The following is a 15,513-nucleotide window of genomic DNA, read 5'->3' on the forward strand; positions in this document are numbered from 1 at the left end:
AGTAGTGACTGTTCTCATTTATTTTCAGCCCTGATGAAGTCCGTGAGAGTACTGTTCTGATAGGACGAAACACGTGTTGGCTGTGGCTGTATGTGCTACATGGATACTGACTTCAATACTGTGTTTACTACATGAACATGGATGTCAAAGGACAATTCTGTGGTTACTATGATGAACTTTTCTGTTGAAGAATAAATTGAGCTTGAAACTGGCTGTGGCTGTATGTGCTACATGGATACTGACTTCAATACTGTGTTTACTACATGAACATGGATGTCAAAGGACAATTCTGTGGTTACTATGATGAACTTTTCTGTTGAAGAATAAATTGAGCTTGAAACTCTCCATGGTATTAATGCCATTATACATTACATATTGATACATTACTTACTTGGAATTATATATTCATGGGTGCCCTGCCAGCTGTGGTTTTGTCATTGTGAGTTTCCCTGGAAACATTAGAGGAGTTAGGAAGATCCTCTTGCCAGGAGCACCATGTTAAAATTGGAATGTTAATGCTATTATATTGACTCACTGTGAGCGCCCATATCCTATGACTTGCTTCCTATGTGCTCTCAATTTTCTTTTTTCGTTTTGGAGGTACCAGGCGTTGAGACGCCACATAGGTTGCAAGATTCCCGAGGGGGCTCCAAGGCTGATGAAGAGAGAGGAGTAATCAGAGATACTGCGTTTAAGAATCTGAATGGACCCCCCCACCCCCCCACAAGCAGTCAGTAGCTGGCATTAGCAGGAGGTCTATACGCGAATGTACTTGATGTGCCGCAGAGGTGTGGGTGTATTGCCGAAATCAGGGGTTACATACCCTCCAGAATTCACAAAGACCAAGAGCAGAAGTCCAGCTCACGAGGCGGCGGGCCTCGGTCTGGCGAGAGGCCAAGGTTATGCCACTGGTATACTGATCCACGGCAAGAACTGCATTGATGTCTCCCCTGATCAGTGTCAGTCCGTCTGGAAGAGCAGACAGTACCTTGGAGAGGTCCACCAGGAGTGCATCTAAAACCAGAGCAGGTGCGTAGGCGCATTCAAAGATCACAGTCCGCCCCTCAAGTAAACCGGTAAGAGCTACAAACAGGACATGAGGGTTGGATGACACGCGAGCAACAGTCATGGAGAAGGAGCAACGGAGCAGGATCGCCACCCCTCATGACCCTCATGCACAGCCAGAAACTTTCATACTCCTGACGAGCCAGGAATGGACAATGATTTCCTATCAGGTCGGTGTCCTGGAGTAGTTGGGTGTCTGGGAGGAAGCAGTGTGCGTAACTCAAGACTGCTGTTTCACGCAGTCCAGCAGCCCATTAACATTCCAGGACACCACTTTCAATGGTCCCATGTCTGCGTAAAATCAGGACGTGTGGATCAAGGAGTGGGGAGGGCAAAACCTTATGGGAGGTCGTCTAAGTAGTCAACCTCTGTGTGCATCATGAAAAAAAGTGTCCAAGGTGTGATAAGAGATACAGCATTGATGTGCACCTGATTGCAGTGCAGAACAAGGGAACAAACTGAACCTGTCCTCCTAAAAACAAAACAATGCCGACCCCCAAACACCTTAACTCCTCATCACATACTTCCATCCCAGAAGCATTAGAAACAGAATTACAACACAAATTAGTATTGGGAATGGAGTGGTGGACCCCTCCACATTGAAGGATCAGACGCTGTCATCAGGAGTGAAAATGAATATCAAGTGACACAGGACAGGCCTTACACCCATTTGAGTTTAGGAGAGCAAAAAGTCATATCTTAGGGCTCTGTTATATATCTGTGTCCGCTCCGTGGTCCACAAGGGAAGTGGGTGCTGCTGCACCAAGTCCATCTTGCCTCGATGGGGAGGGTCATATGGAAGTAGGCTGGGATGAGCCTGAGGCGGCGGCAGCAGCAATCTCTGCGTATCAAGAGATAGGGAAGGTGACTGTTGATCCCAGCTGGAATCAGTGCACTGCCTCCCCCGTTTTGGGCTGCAACCGCATCGCTGTTGGAGTTTCACCTCCCTGGAGTAATCTGGACCTTGGCATTGCCACATCGAAGATCTGGAGGAGAGCACTCCTCCTTTAAAATGGCATCCCTGTCCTTGAAGTTGAGGATGCAAGCAATCATGGGTCTATGGTGGCCCCCCGGTGGTAGTTTGGGAGCCAGTGCTCTATGCACTCTTTGAATTGTGAACAAGGGGAACAATAGGGCTCAAGGCATTCAGGATCTGAGGCTGGTTTTGAGAAACTCTGCTGTTTGTGGGAACTCTACTCCTTCAGGTATTCCTATGAAGCGCACGTTGTCGTGCCTAGAACAGTTTTTGATGTCTTCCGCAGGTCGGTGGAGCTCTGCTGTGTGGGGGAGGAGTTGAGAGACTTGAGTTTAAGGTAGTGACATCATCTTCCATCATGGACAAGCGGGTCTCTGCTTCAGCGCCCATCAGAAAAAGGGTATATGGCATGCCATCGCCAAGGATGTGCGGACCCTGGGGGTCTATGGCAGGCAGAGCACCCACTGTAGCAAACGGTAGGAGGACTTGAGACGCTGGGCAACAAAGATGGCGGAGGCCCAGCTGGGGATGGCCTCCCACCCAGGAAGGGGTGCCCGTCGAACCCTGACCCCCCCCTGATGTTCCACATACTGGCAGTGTCCTATCCGGAGCTGGATGGGCGCTTGAGGGTATCACAGCAGCCACAAGGGGCGAGTACAGTTTCCAAATCTGCAAATTGCGCATAGTGGGGTGGTCTCTGGGTGGGGGGATGTGCGTCTGTGGCATTAGGTATTACGGTCCATGGCCTGGTGACTAACATTGTGACTGGTAGTGCCTCGCCTAGTGCATAGGGCTGTCCCCTGTGTGTTGTGTTGTGTACGCCAATGGTGGTGTTGTTGCTGGCAATGTCCAAGTGTATCCTCTGTCTCTCCCCCCTTTTGTTTTGTCACCCTGTCCTTCTGTACATTAGCATCATCTGGCTGAGGAGCAGAGGCACCGGCGATGGAGAGAACTGCATCCCACATGGCCCTGGAGGCCAAATCCACCGACCATGAGGGCACCAGGGGAGCACCACGGCAGAGCCTGGAGGGGACAGTTCTGAAAGTGATACCTCCTCCGAAGAAAGCTCCCTGGTGGCGGCGGATACCTCTGTGGCCACCCCAACTACAGGTACAGCTGCCACCCCTGTACCAGCACTGCCCTCCCAGCAGCCCCTCAGCGTGTTTCCCGTGCCCGCTCACCCAGGAGGCTGGGCATCTCCTTCACCCCAGGCACCTCAGGCCCTGCCCCAGTTAGCCCTGCTGCCCTGAGTGAGGAGGCTATTGACCTCCTGAGATCCATCTCTGTTGGGCAGTCAACCATTGTGAATGTCATCCATGGCCTGGCAGGGCATTTGCAACATACAAATGCATTCCTGGACGGCATTCACTCTAGTGTGGCAGCACAACAGAGATCATTCCAGGCTCTGGCCTCCTCCCTGATGGCAGCCATTGTCCCTGTCTCTAGCCTCCCCCCTCCAACGTCCTCTATCCAGTTCCATTCCCCTCAACCCCAACCTAACCCAAGCACACATTCAGACCAGCATGCACGCAAGACAACACACAGGAGTAACTCAGGCAAACACAAGCACCACACATCATCCCACAGGCACTCACACAAACACCATCTAGAAGCAGACATACCAACATCCACTGCCTCCACTGTGTCCCCCTTCTCGTCGTCCACCTCCCTCCCTTCAGCATCTACACTCACACCTGCATGTACTACATCCTCATTCACTACCACCACCACACCTATCAGTACACGCCCCTCACTGGCAGTCACCACCCCCACATACATGCATACGTTCCCTGTGTCCTCTCCCACTGTCTCTGTGTGCCTGCACCAGATGCCAAGGGCAAGAAGGCATCACCAGCTGCCAAGGGCAAGGAGGCACCACCAGCTGCCAAGGGCAAGGAGGCACCACCAGCTGCCAAGGGCAAGAGGACTGCCCCTGCAGGCAGCAGGGACAAGAGGCCTGGTGCTGTGACAGGATCTGAGCCCCCACCACCAACCATGGCGCTTCAGCAGTCCGAAGCTGCAGGGGAAGGGCTGGAGCCTCCCCCGGCCACTGGCAGCACCGCCACCAGCACCACTAGCAGCAGCAGCAGTCCCAGTGGGCAGCCGTCCGAGGCTGCATGGGAAGGGCTAGAGCCTCCCCCCACCACTGGCAGCACCACCACCAGTACCACTGGCAGAAGCAGCAGCCCCAGTGGGCAGCTGTCCGAGGCTGCAAGGAAAGGGCTGGAGCCTCCCCCCACCACTGCCAGCACCGCCACCAGCACCACTGGCAGCAACAGCAGCCCCAGTGGGCAGCCGTCCGAGGCTGCAGGGGAAGGGCTGGAGCCTCCCCCCAACACTGCCAACACCGGCACTGCCACCACTGTGCAGCCACCGGCGGATGGACTGTAGTCCACCCTCCATGGAGTGTCATGCATCCTGCTCACTGCAAATCTCATGGGTATGACACCCAGATGAGAGACTGTGACCTTGCACTCCACATGGGCTGTATCACAGGGCACAAAGCCCCCTCCAGAACCAGTGGAAGAAGGCATCCACTCACCCCCTCCTTGCCAGGGTGAAGCACACTGGGCACAAAGCCCCCTCCAGAACCAGTGGAAGAAGGCATCCACTCACCCCCTCTTTGCCAGGATGAAGCAAACTGGGCATGAGGCCCCCTCCAGAACCAGTGGACAAGCCACCCACTAGAGAGACTGTGGCTTTGCACTCCCCAGGACCAAGCAGTGGGCAAACCACCTACTTGAGAGACTGTGGCCTTGGAATCACCAGGACCAAGCAGTGGGCAAACCACCCCCTTGAGACTGTGGCCTTGCACTCCCCAGGACCAAGCAGTGGCAAACCACCCACTTAGGAGACTGTGGCCTTGCACTCCCCAGGACCAAGCAGTGGGCAAACCACCCACTTGAGAGACTGTGGCCTTGCACTCCCCAGGACCAAGCAATGGGCAAACCACCCACTTGAGAGACTGTGGCCTTGCACTCCCCAGGACCAAGCAGTGGGCAAACCACCCACTTGGGAGACTGTGGCCTTGCACTCCCCAAGACCAAGCAGTGGGCAAACCACCCCTGAGACTGTGGCCTTGCACTCCCCAGGACCAAGCAGTGGGCAAACCACCCACTTGAGAGCACTCCCCAGGACCAATCAGTGGGCAAACCACCCACTTGAGAGACTGTGGCTTTGCACTCCCCAGGACATTGCAGAGGGCATGTAGACCCCTCCAGGAGCAGTGGCGTTGTACCATCTTCCAGCTGAGGTGCTCCCCCCTGTCTCCCTTCCCCCTGAGGTGCCTGTGTATTTTTGAGCCTGATGCCCCAGCAGTGTTCTCTCTGTGTTGAGGCAGGAGTCAAGTGGGGCTTTGGACTATGTGATATGGCCCTGTGGCCCACAGACATTATGGACTGGGCAGTGTCCCTACATTTGTATATCTGTAAATACTGTTTTGATTTTTGAGGACGCATTTCTAGTATTTTATCTTATTACACTCACTTTCTTCAAATCATTTTGTTCTTGCATTATTCCTGAGGGGTATGGGGTGAATATGTAATGTTACTGCCTCTGTCTGTGTGTATGGTGTTGGGGGTGGGGGTGTTGCGCGTGTGTGTGTGTGTGTCACTCACTTTTTCCTCCCCATCCCCTGTGTGCTAGGCGGCAGTACTCACTGTGGTCGTCGTTGCCGGCGTTGGTATTCCTGGTGTTGGAGGGGATAGACATGCATGGGGAACACCTGCAGTTCGGGCTCCATGGCGTCGTGGTTCTTCCCCGAGTCTCCATAGGTGAGTCCTTTGCCTTCTGTGTACTGCTTCCGCTGTGCTTTTGATGGCGTTGGTACCGCCCCAGAAAAGGTGGCGGATAGGCCAGTTGTAATATTGTGGGCGATACATTGTCTTCCTCCTGGCTGCTGGCATTTACTGCTGCGGTGCTTGTTGCTACGGCCGTGGCGGTCGGTAGGTTAAAGTGACTGTCTGTGTTTGCGGTTTCCGCCATGGTCATAATTCAATTTTTTTTTTACCGCCGGCCTGTCGCCGGTATTACTGCCGCTTTATCACCGACCGCCAAGGTTGTAATGTGGGCCTTAATCTTAAACATTTCTAATTTCCCGCAAACTCCCCCCCCGCACGTGAGTTGTAAACCACCCACCTTCCCAATTTGCAGAGAGCATGTCGCCCTAGTTTCGCGAACGCGCCCCCAACAAAGTCCTGCAACACACTAATGACAATGCTACTAAACACAGAGTGACTGTAGGAATGTGTTTCCCATTGAGCCCTGCCCTTAATTTAAGATGGTATTTTTCAGTTTTTCTAGTTGACATGAACTGATGTGAGTAAAGTTTTACTCCTCCTTCCTTGTATATGTTCAATAGCCATTGAACACAGTGTACTTTCACATAAAAAAAGCTTTTGGAGAAGATTGTGTCTAGTCTTGATGAAGCGCCAGTTGATCTGTTTGGACGTGGCAAGGCGCGAAACATGTTTACTTTCCATAGTGGTGAAAGTTATTATATTTTTTCCCCTCGTTGCGTAGAGTTAGGGACCATTATTTCCCTTTCACTCTACATGTGTTTTTAATCGACCGGCTCCTCTCTCGCCTAATAAATTTGGTTCTTCGAGGAGGCGACCGAGCCAATTTTAGTAATATTCTCTCCAGCTGTTCTCCGGTTTTTGCTGTAACCTACGGCTGTTTCCTCTTGATACAAGATCTCTGGCAAAGAGGCCCCTTTAAGGGTCCCGTCAGACATTGCAGTGCCGTCTGATGTGGAGCAAGCCCAATGATGAAACATGAGGGCCCTTGCTTCTGAATTCACATGTACCTGAGAAACTTGACGTTTTGTGTGTTTTTTCTGCCTTTATTTTTATTTTCGCTTCATTTGGAACAGTGTACCTTATTTTTTGCAATATTAACAATGGAGAGAGTGTACACTGGACCAATCAATCTCCCTGTACCCCCCTTTTTTTGATGCCCTAGTAACAGACAGGTGTGGGTGTGGCGTTGTCGCCTCGCTAGAGCTTTTAGGATATTGATCACATCTTTGTTTGAGATCCCCATCTTCCGTAGTGAGTGGGGATATTTCACCACGCAGGGCGTGGGGTCTCCATCGCCCACCCAACCACCCAGTTTACCATGTATTAGATTTTAAACATGCTTATGTCTTTGATGGATTGCGTTTACTCCTCAACTGGCTGGTGTCGCTCAAGGACTGCTGGCTGTGTCTGTCTGATTGAGGATCTGGTGATTGCTTATGGGTCTCCTTTTCCCGCTCGCTGTCCTCCCAGCCATTCCCACGCCTCTTCAGGCGTTGGGAAGAGCCACGTCTTACTCTCTGCTATGACCTTCAGTTTTGCCTGGAATAACATGTTTTTAAGTTCTCAACCCCGCAGTACTCACTTTAATTTGACAAAGCACTTGCGTTGTCTCTGAACCTGTAGGGTACAGTCAGGATAGAGGAGTATTGTGGCGTTCTCTATTTTGAGGTCTTCCTCTGTACGAGCCACCAGCAGGATTGCATCCCGATCCCTGTAATTAAATATCTGTGCTATTATTGTCCTCGGGGGGGGGGGGGGGGGCACAGGGTGCAGCTGAGGGACAGGGGCTCTGTGCGCCGGCTCCACCGTGAAGAATTTGGAGAGGCTTTTCGGCTGTAGTAAGTTGAGGACCAGGCCCTCCACAAATAAATCAACAATGTGGCCCTCTGCCCCTTCAGGCACTCCCACTATATGGATATTATTCCGCCGTGGCCTGCCTTCCTGGTCCTCAAGGTGAGCAGTGATGGCCATCTTTTGTTTTGTAAGGGCTTGTATCTGTTCTTCCAGGCGCTTTTTGACGGATGGTAGTCCCTAGGTGTGCGTTTCAGCCACAGTCAATTGGCAGTAACATTTTGGACGTCTGCCCCTATTAGATTCACTTCCAGTGTTACAGTATCAACCTTTGGCTCCAAGATGTCTTTGACACGCTGAATCGCAGTCAAAATGTCTCGTTATGAGGGTTCCGCTTACTGCAGGGGATCAGGAGATTCAATTTCTGGCCTGGGTGGGCCGAGTGCTCCTTTAGCTGCCGTTAGAGAAACTGCATATTTGTCTATGCTGTTCATTTGTGTAGGATGGCAGTCTCAATTTCTGACCATATCCGCCCATAGAAGACTGGACTCTGTTGGCCTTTGCCACTTTAGTTCCAAGTCTGCAGGACTCAGGGGCCAGTCCGGGTATAGTAGAAATGTACTCGTTGGTCCTTATTTGACCCTTTAGTGCACTTGCCACTTGACCATGTCCCGTCAGAGACCTTGAACAATGGGATTGGGTATAGTCATGTCCTGTGTGTCTCAATAAGGCAGTGTTGTGAAGTTCCTCATATTGTAAGAAAGGCCCAGTTTACATCCCTGGACCTAAGAGAGCCACCTCCCCTCCGAGCCCTGGGAAGGGAGGGGGAGAATAGCCACCCCTGGCACTCGCAAATGTCCACCACTGGGCCCAGGCTCTGCCTCCACACCCCTCGCCAGCCCTTCTCTCCAGTCTGCTGTACTCACGTAGAAGTGGCTGCTGCCACTCAGCTCATCCTAATTGCTCTGATGACTGTGCTATCATGCCCCCGCTGAGACAACAGCTCCGGTCTGTGCTCCCCTGCCTGTGCAGCTTCAGGCCTTTCTCTTTTGTCTCCCGATTCTCGCTGCACAAGCCACTCGTCACAGGTCACCGCAGCTGCCTTGGGCCGACCGATCCAAGGATCACTACTCGGCAGGGGGTGGTGGTGGAGGTCTGGGGCGGTATGGTGGTGCTCACAAGTGCAGAGCTCTTCACTTTCGCCCCCTGTCTCCCGACCCCTCTCCTCAGCAGGATCCCATTGAAGGCCCGCCACCTAACGGCCCACTCTGTTTGCTGGTGAACCCCGGCACAGACGTGGCAATCAATTTAGGAGTACCTGGCTCACTTCCCCGCTGCAAGGCAGCAGATCAGGTCCTCATGGCTCTGATGCTGGGCTCATAGTCAGGACCCCAGTCTCTGGAGGCTGTCGGCCATGTTCCTTTGTTTCCTTCACTTCCTTAATTCCAGTTGTTTTGATTTCTGCCTCAGGATTAGTCGGCCCCGGAGATACAGCTGGGTGTTGGGCAGGTTAGAGGTGATTTGCAATCACCCATGGCAGGATTATTTGGCGGATGAACAGGGATTTGATTTGGTGACGGCTGAAGGAACGCTAGTGTGCGGCCATCTCTGGCACTGGCTAGCCAATGCCCTCCCCCCCCCCCCATTTCCAACTTCTTTTACCCCATCAGACAACTTCTGGGCTTTTATTTGCAGTTGCATTACACTGCTCTCAGTTTGATCAGTCTTGGAATATGGCTACATTGATTCAGTTCCACTTCACCTTTGGTGTCACGGAGCATTCTCTGAAATCTCATGTTTGAATGAAGAAGCAACCATAAATTGACTGCTTCCTGTTTTCAGTATTTCTCTAATAGGAACAACAGAATCTCTTAAGCCCCTTTGCTTCAACTTTAGGTTGCTTCTGGTAAGGAGTAGCTTTCATCTTTCTCATTTTTTGCATCAAAATGTCTTCCGTTCACTGCCTCTGCACCGGTGGATGCCTGTGGATTTGTAAACATTCTAACTCAAGCTTCAACATCACTGTATGGGTTCCAAGAGTATATCACAGATGCTCGACTACTGACCTGAGACTCTGTCCAGTATCACTTTTGCAATTATTGCAATCTAAGCCTCCAGAGCAGGCACTAGTAATGGTCTTTGGTGAAAGTGGAGCAGAAATGCAGAGCGGCCACTGGGGCTGCAGAAGTTTACTGCATGAAAAACACAGTGGGCAACAACAGCCCGTCATATGTGGAAGGTGAGCTCCACAAAGTGCTCTTGGTCATAGGTGGAGTACCCAGAGTAGATGAGGGTTCTTCAGTACTATTTTCTCTACAGGAAAAAAATAGGATATGATCAGGTCTAGTATACTAATTATTCTCCTATGATGTGTTATACTGCCTCAAGTGTCCCCCCCGATGCCAACTCATATCTTAAATTTAATGTTGCAGAGATTAACAACATCAGGATGTGGCCATCTTGTTAACATTCAGGGTTGATTTCTTTCCCTGAAATTCCCAGACTCTGGATAAGTTGTCCAGAATGAAAGGCAACTAAGACAATGGCCTTTGCGTTTCCCTTGAGGCAACTATAATCAGGGCTTAAAGACGAGTACTATAATTGGCATAAACTCTTGTACTGATCACAGTCTGATGATACACAACTTTAGAAGATAAGGAATGATCCATTATCAATTCCTGCCGGCCTGACTTCAAGGGGTATAAATACAAACAGTACCAAATGTCCCCACTGCCTGACATTGGTGATTACCAGTCTTTTGTTGAACACAATGGTATAGTTGATAAAGGTCCACAATGAACCATATTATTTTAACTGTTAAGCACAATTAGTTTTGGAATCTGTATGCTCATTGTGAATATGAACTTCTAGATGGTTTGGGAGATCTGCTAGGATTGCAACTAGGCAATAGAAGAGGTCCCTGCTAACCATATCATGGGATCCTCTATCTGACACAGAATCTGGGAAGCCAAGGTTCCAATTTGCTTCTTTTGCTGAACCTCTCATAACACAGTGTTGAGTGGCACACCTCACACAACTAAGCTTGTCCATGTTGTCCATTTGAGCTTAAAGATAACTTTAGTCTCTCCTCCGAAGACACTGGAACAAAAAAAGGAGCTTATTTCCCTTCAAATCTAGGTTGCCTACACCTGGGAGGCGTGGTCACAGATTCATTGTTCCCTCTTTAGTTCTAAACTAACATGGCATCACCACAAACTCATTTTATGATTTTATAAAGAGCTTTATTGACCCTAGAGAAGATGTTTAAACCAGGCTTTTCACCACTCCTAGCCTACTGGCACTGTCAAGCAGACAGGGTGTATAACACATTAAAACATGCAGGCATACTTAAATATATGCGCCAAGCTTAAAGACATTTTTTAAATTCATACCCATAATTTTCCTGGTATATGGTGCTTAGATGCCCAGGCAGTACTAATAGACCCTCCACCTAATAACAAGGATAGCCTTGACCTTTTTCTAGCTTTTATTAATCATAGCTGCTAAAAATGGTATCCAGCAGGATACAGGCACTATGTAACTTGTGGGAGTGCACCACAAACAGAGGCAAGTGTGGCAATATTGTTTAGGGAAACAAATACACAAACCCAAATACCAGCCACCTTTGGTACTGTCTAGATATGTACTTGCAAATTGTATAACCATATTAAGCAACACTTTAGACCTTTTATCTAGATAAGAGATTGTAGAGTTGCCTGCACGAAGATATATCTCAAGATATCCATCGACGTTTTCCTTTTAACCACTCTTTCTCATCTTTCCTATATATTAATGTGCCTACGGCTGATATATAATTAGTATTCCTTATTTCTACACAACTGCACCTCCACACATACTGAATTATTTTGTCAAAATAATCTTAGGCTTACTTTCCTCAACTTTCAGCATTGTCTATGCAAATATACCTTAGCACAGTACTGGACGTGTTGCTCTAGTCTCTTTATCCTTTTTGCTTTAAATATTTATTTCACTTGCACAAAACTAATACAAAACGTTTTGAACTTGGTAACAAGCCTGCTACCCAGCTGCTGCACTGTACAGTGTCAGAGTGATGCTACAATAGAAAAGGAAAGTCTCATTAGGTTACAAATTAAAAAAAACATACAATGGAACAGCACTATCAAACCTTCACTCATCCCTTATGCCTAGGTCACATGGGTTAGCTATAGTCGCCATTCTAAAATGAGAAGCTAAGAGAACGCTCATCAAAGTAAAATAAGGGCAATGGGATATGTGAAACAGGGATTGAAAATATAGAAATATTATTTTCATTGTCCGTGGAAGCTGGCACATGTGGATTTAAGGTTGAGAACAGGATTCTTGCAAAGAAACACAATTTTGGTCTGTCAGCTTGGACCCAGGACTTTACTTGTCTGATTTAGTTCAGGAAATACAATGACCAGGCTTAGAAAAATATAAAATAAAAAGAACAGTGGCAGGCAGATAATTACATCTATGAGCTGCTTACCTTCCTTTACCTCACTATTCTCTTCCCTCTTCCCCCCAAGACCTGTTACCTTCTTTTTCGCTTGCTCTGCCATCTTCTGGCGTGCCTTGCGCAAGATCTTCGATTGACCACTTTTAGGTGCCAGTGAATGCACTTGCTCTTCTTTCAACTGTTGCAGCTCGGGCGGCAGCTGAACAGTGAAGGGATTCTGTATACCCTGTTCAGCTGTGTCATCAATCACTGGGGAGGGAAATCAGAGCATTAATCAAGACCTAAAGGTGAGCCAGGAAAATTCCACCTAAATTTGCATAGCGGTGGTATTTAAAAAAAAAGGCTGGCTTACATTAGTCCACACCCTTCTGATTTCTCTCTGTTAATAGATCAGCGCTTAGTGCAACCGCTTGCTGCATGAACAACGAATGGGATCAATTAGGCACACTAAATACCATCCACTATCACCTCTGAAATACTCATTTGCATTTATTTCCATGTGCTACTTATATTTCATTGCACATTCACATATTTGTCTCATTCTTGCAATGGCAGAACTATAATATGATATCTTGCAAAGACCCATTGAACACAATCACTTAACTAAATGCCCAAAAGGCAGTGCTGGCCATCTTAATTTATTCTAATTCTGATGCAGTTTTCTAAATCAAAATCTGTATATTCCCAACTAAGCACTTCTCTCTGAATGAGCAGGTTAGAGACTGGAAAGAGGCAAGGTGGGAGGCATGGAGGGTGTGGGGAAGGGATAATTGTGTAAATGAAAGAGGGTGACTGTCAATCGGAGAAGCCTTTCCAGCCCTCTGCCATACAATTCATCTCTTCAGAAAGCAAGTTATAAGACCATGTTACAAGGCAAACAACCTACCTTTATAAAAACTTACACTACTGGCACCAAATTGTTTGAAAATTAAGGGCCTGATTTCAAGTTTGGCAGATGGGGTTACTCCATCACAAACGTGATGGATATACCATCTGCTGTATTACAATTCCATTATAATTTATGGACATCATAATACAGTGGATGGGATATCTGTCACATTTGTGACATAGTAACCCGTCTGCCATACTCTAAGTCAGGCACTAAGGGCCAGGTGCAAGTAGATGCAATTTTGCATTTCCTAAATAGTGACTTCACAGAAATCGCTACTTAGGAAATGCAAAATGCTATGAATAAAAATACAAATGTCCTAATAGTGATTCCTACAAGGTAGGATGCCATTTGTGACAATGGGCCGGTTTTGCATTCCCCAAATAGCGATTTACTATTAGGAAATCGCTATTTTGGAAATGTAAAACCAAGGGTGGCTGTGGGCAAAAGGCCCCCCGAAACACATTGCAAAAATTGTGGTGCACATCCAGAGCACGCATTTGCCCCAGAGGCATGCATGTGCTATACTTTCACTTTAAAAAAGCATTTTTGGATGTTTAAAAAAAAAAAATATGCACAGTTACCATCGACTAGAAGTTGTTGCCAGTTTCATTCCCTAAGTGCCCAATTCACATATAGGAAATGCTTTGTACATCTGAATAGGAATTGTAAATAGGTAATCCCCATTTGCGATTTCCTATTCAGAGGATCAGATATAGCAATTTGTGCTGGTAGAAATTGCAATTTGCAATTCCCTAAAGGGCTTTGAACATCTGAAAAGCCCATTTAGCATTTCTTAACGGCCTGAAATAGTGATTCGGACCATTAATAAATGCTAAACGGCTTTGTACATTTGAACCCTAAGTCATGAACTATTCAAAAGGCCTTCTGCAGCCTCCTATTGCAGACAAACGTATCTGGTCTTTTTTCTTTTATTTTGTTTGTACTAGCTATTGGTCAAATGAGCATCTACTCCACCTTTTAACACATTCTGAAACTGAAGTGAGGTAATTAATGTTTTTCTATAATTGTGTCTAATTATATGGATTATACTATACAGGCCCCAATTACAAGCTGCATGGCAAAGTTACCTGTTTTAGAATCAGAAATCTCGGTAGTAACTTAGGGGCGGCTCCTCCGCATTGGGGGGGGAGCGTCGCCCCTCTGGCCAAGAGTGAGGAGATGAAAAATGAAACGATTGGTCCACTATCATTTTATTTTGCATCTGCTGGCTCAGCCAGCAGTACAGGGAGGGGCAGAGCTAGGTCACAGGAGGGGGGGGGGGAGAAGTACAAAGTGCATTTAAGTGCTCATGTGTTTTTGGCCGGCCGTCTCAGGCTGGCCAAACACACAAGCGCACTTAAGTTTCTCCAGTCCAGCCGAGTTTAACAGCCAGACTGAAGAAACTGCACAGACCTCACGGCTGTGTCTGAGGGGCAGTCCGAGACGCTCAGACCAATTCTGGCACTGCTTTCATGCTAGCTTTATCATGAAAGCAGCGCTAGGATTGCTGGGGAGGCAGCGGCGGAAACGGAAAGGTAGGGTTTTTTTTATTTTTTTATTTTGTTCTTTCCCCTGTCCCCGTCATCCCCCCCATCCTCCCACTGAGATTTGCGGCGGCCACCGCTGTAGTAATTTACCTCTGCTCAGTGCAATTACAAGTTGTGCACATTACTACAATTCCCAAGAGCAAGGGTGCAAAGGTTGTCTCTAAAGGAGGCCTAATCACCTAAGATGGCCGGGTTTCTCAAAGGAGGTGAAAGGAGAGATACTCATCCCCAAAAAGGTAACTTGCTATCCCTGGATATCTGAGTGTAAATCACCAGCGAAACACAGAATGGCACAGGGCCATTGTGCCCAATAGGCCATAATGGTAAAGGAAGAAGGTGCTGGGCCTCTTTTCAGGGCAAGATTGATCATTTTAAATGGCCCCAAGGGGCAGTAACAAGGATGCAATCAGGAGGATCCACTGCGGACACACTGGACTCGGAGGGAGAAGCAACCCCTACATCACAATTGGAGAATCCTGCAAGGCCCTAGAGGGAAGGCTAGAGGGAGTTAGGGTGGAGGTTTCTCTTCCACAACAAAATCCCCGAAATAGGCTAGACCGTTAACTAGGTTGACAGAAGTATTTTCTTAGGAAAGGATGAGCTGTGCTCCCTTAAACCCGACTTCCTAAAGGTCTGGTAGGTTATGTTGCAACTGGAGCAAAGGGCTCAGGTCATCCAGGCCGGTGCAGGAGTAACAGCCTTTGCCTGATTGGGGTTCTAGCTGGTTTTCGTTTTATGAAAATGGTTTTGGTGAAAGGTCTTATCGTGTCACCTTGCTTTGTGATTGAAAGTGAGCACCTGGCCCTTGCCAAGAGGACTTAGCCGGGTGCTCCGCCCTGCCACATAATCTTAAGACTACTTAACTACCAGGACGGAGAAGCTATTATCCGCACAGGCAGACTCAACAGGCCATCTACCTTGGGGCCACCAAGGTCATAATCTTCCCGGATTATACTGCCCATATCTAGAAGCAGGGGAGAACC

The 15,513-nt window shown here is 48.3% G+C and overlaps 1 protein-coding gene across 3 annotated transcripts in view; it reads right to left on the bottom strand.

The window, feature by feature from the left end:
• STK36 (serine/threonine kinase 36) overlaps positions 1–15,513 on the bottom strand; it is a 254,800-nt gene that overhangs the window by 210,804 nt on the left and 28,483 nt on the right. For all 3 annotated transcript variants that reach the window (XM_069244414.1, XM_069244415.1, XM_069244417.1), the window contains exon 7: positions 12,171–12,340. In XM_069244414.1, the coding sequence (XP_069100515.1) occupies positions 12,171–12,340 (170 nt within the window). The remainder of the gene's footprint in view (positions 1–12,170; positions 12,341–15,513) is intronic.

The sequence above is a fragment of the Pleurodeles waltl genome, chromosome 7 (genome assembly GCF_031143425.1).
Source record: "Pleurodeles waltl isolate 20211129_DDA chromosome 7, aPleWal1.hap1.20221129, whole genome shotgun sequence".
NCBI classification, from domain to species: domain Eukaryota; kingdom Metazoa; phylum Chordata; class Amphibia; order Caudata; family Salamandridae; genus Pleurodeles; species Pleurodeles waltl.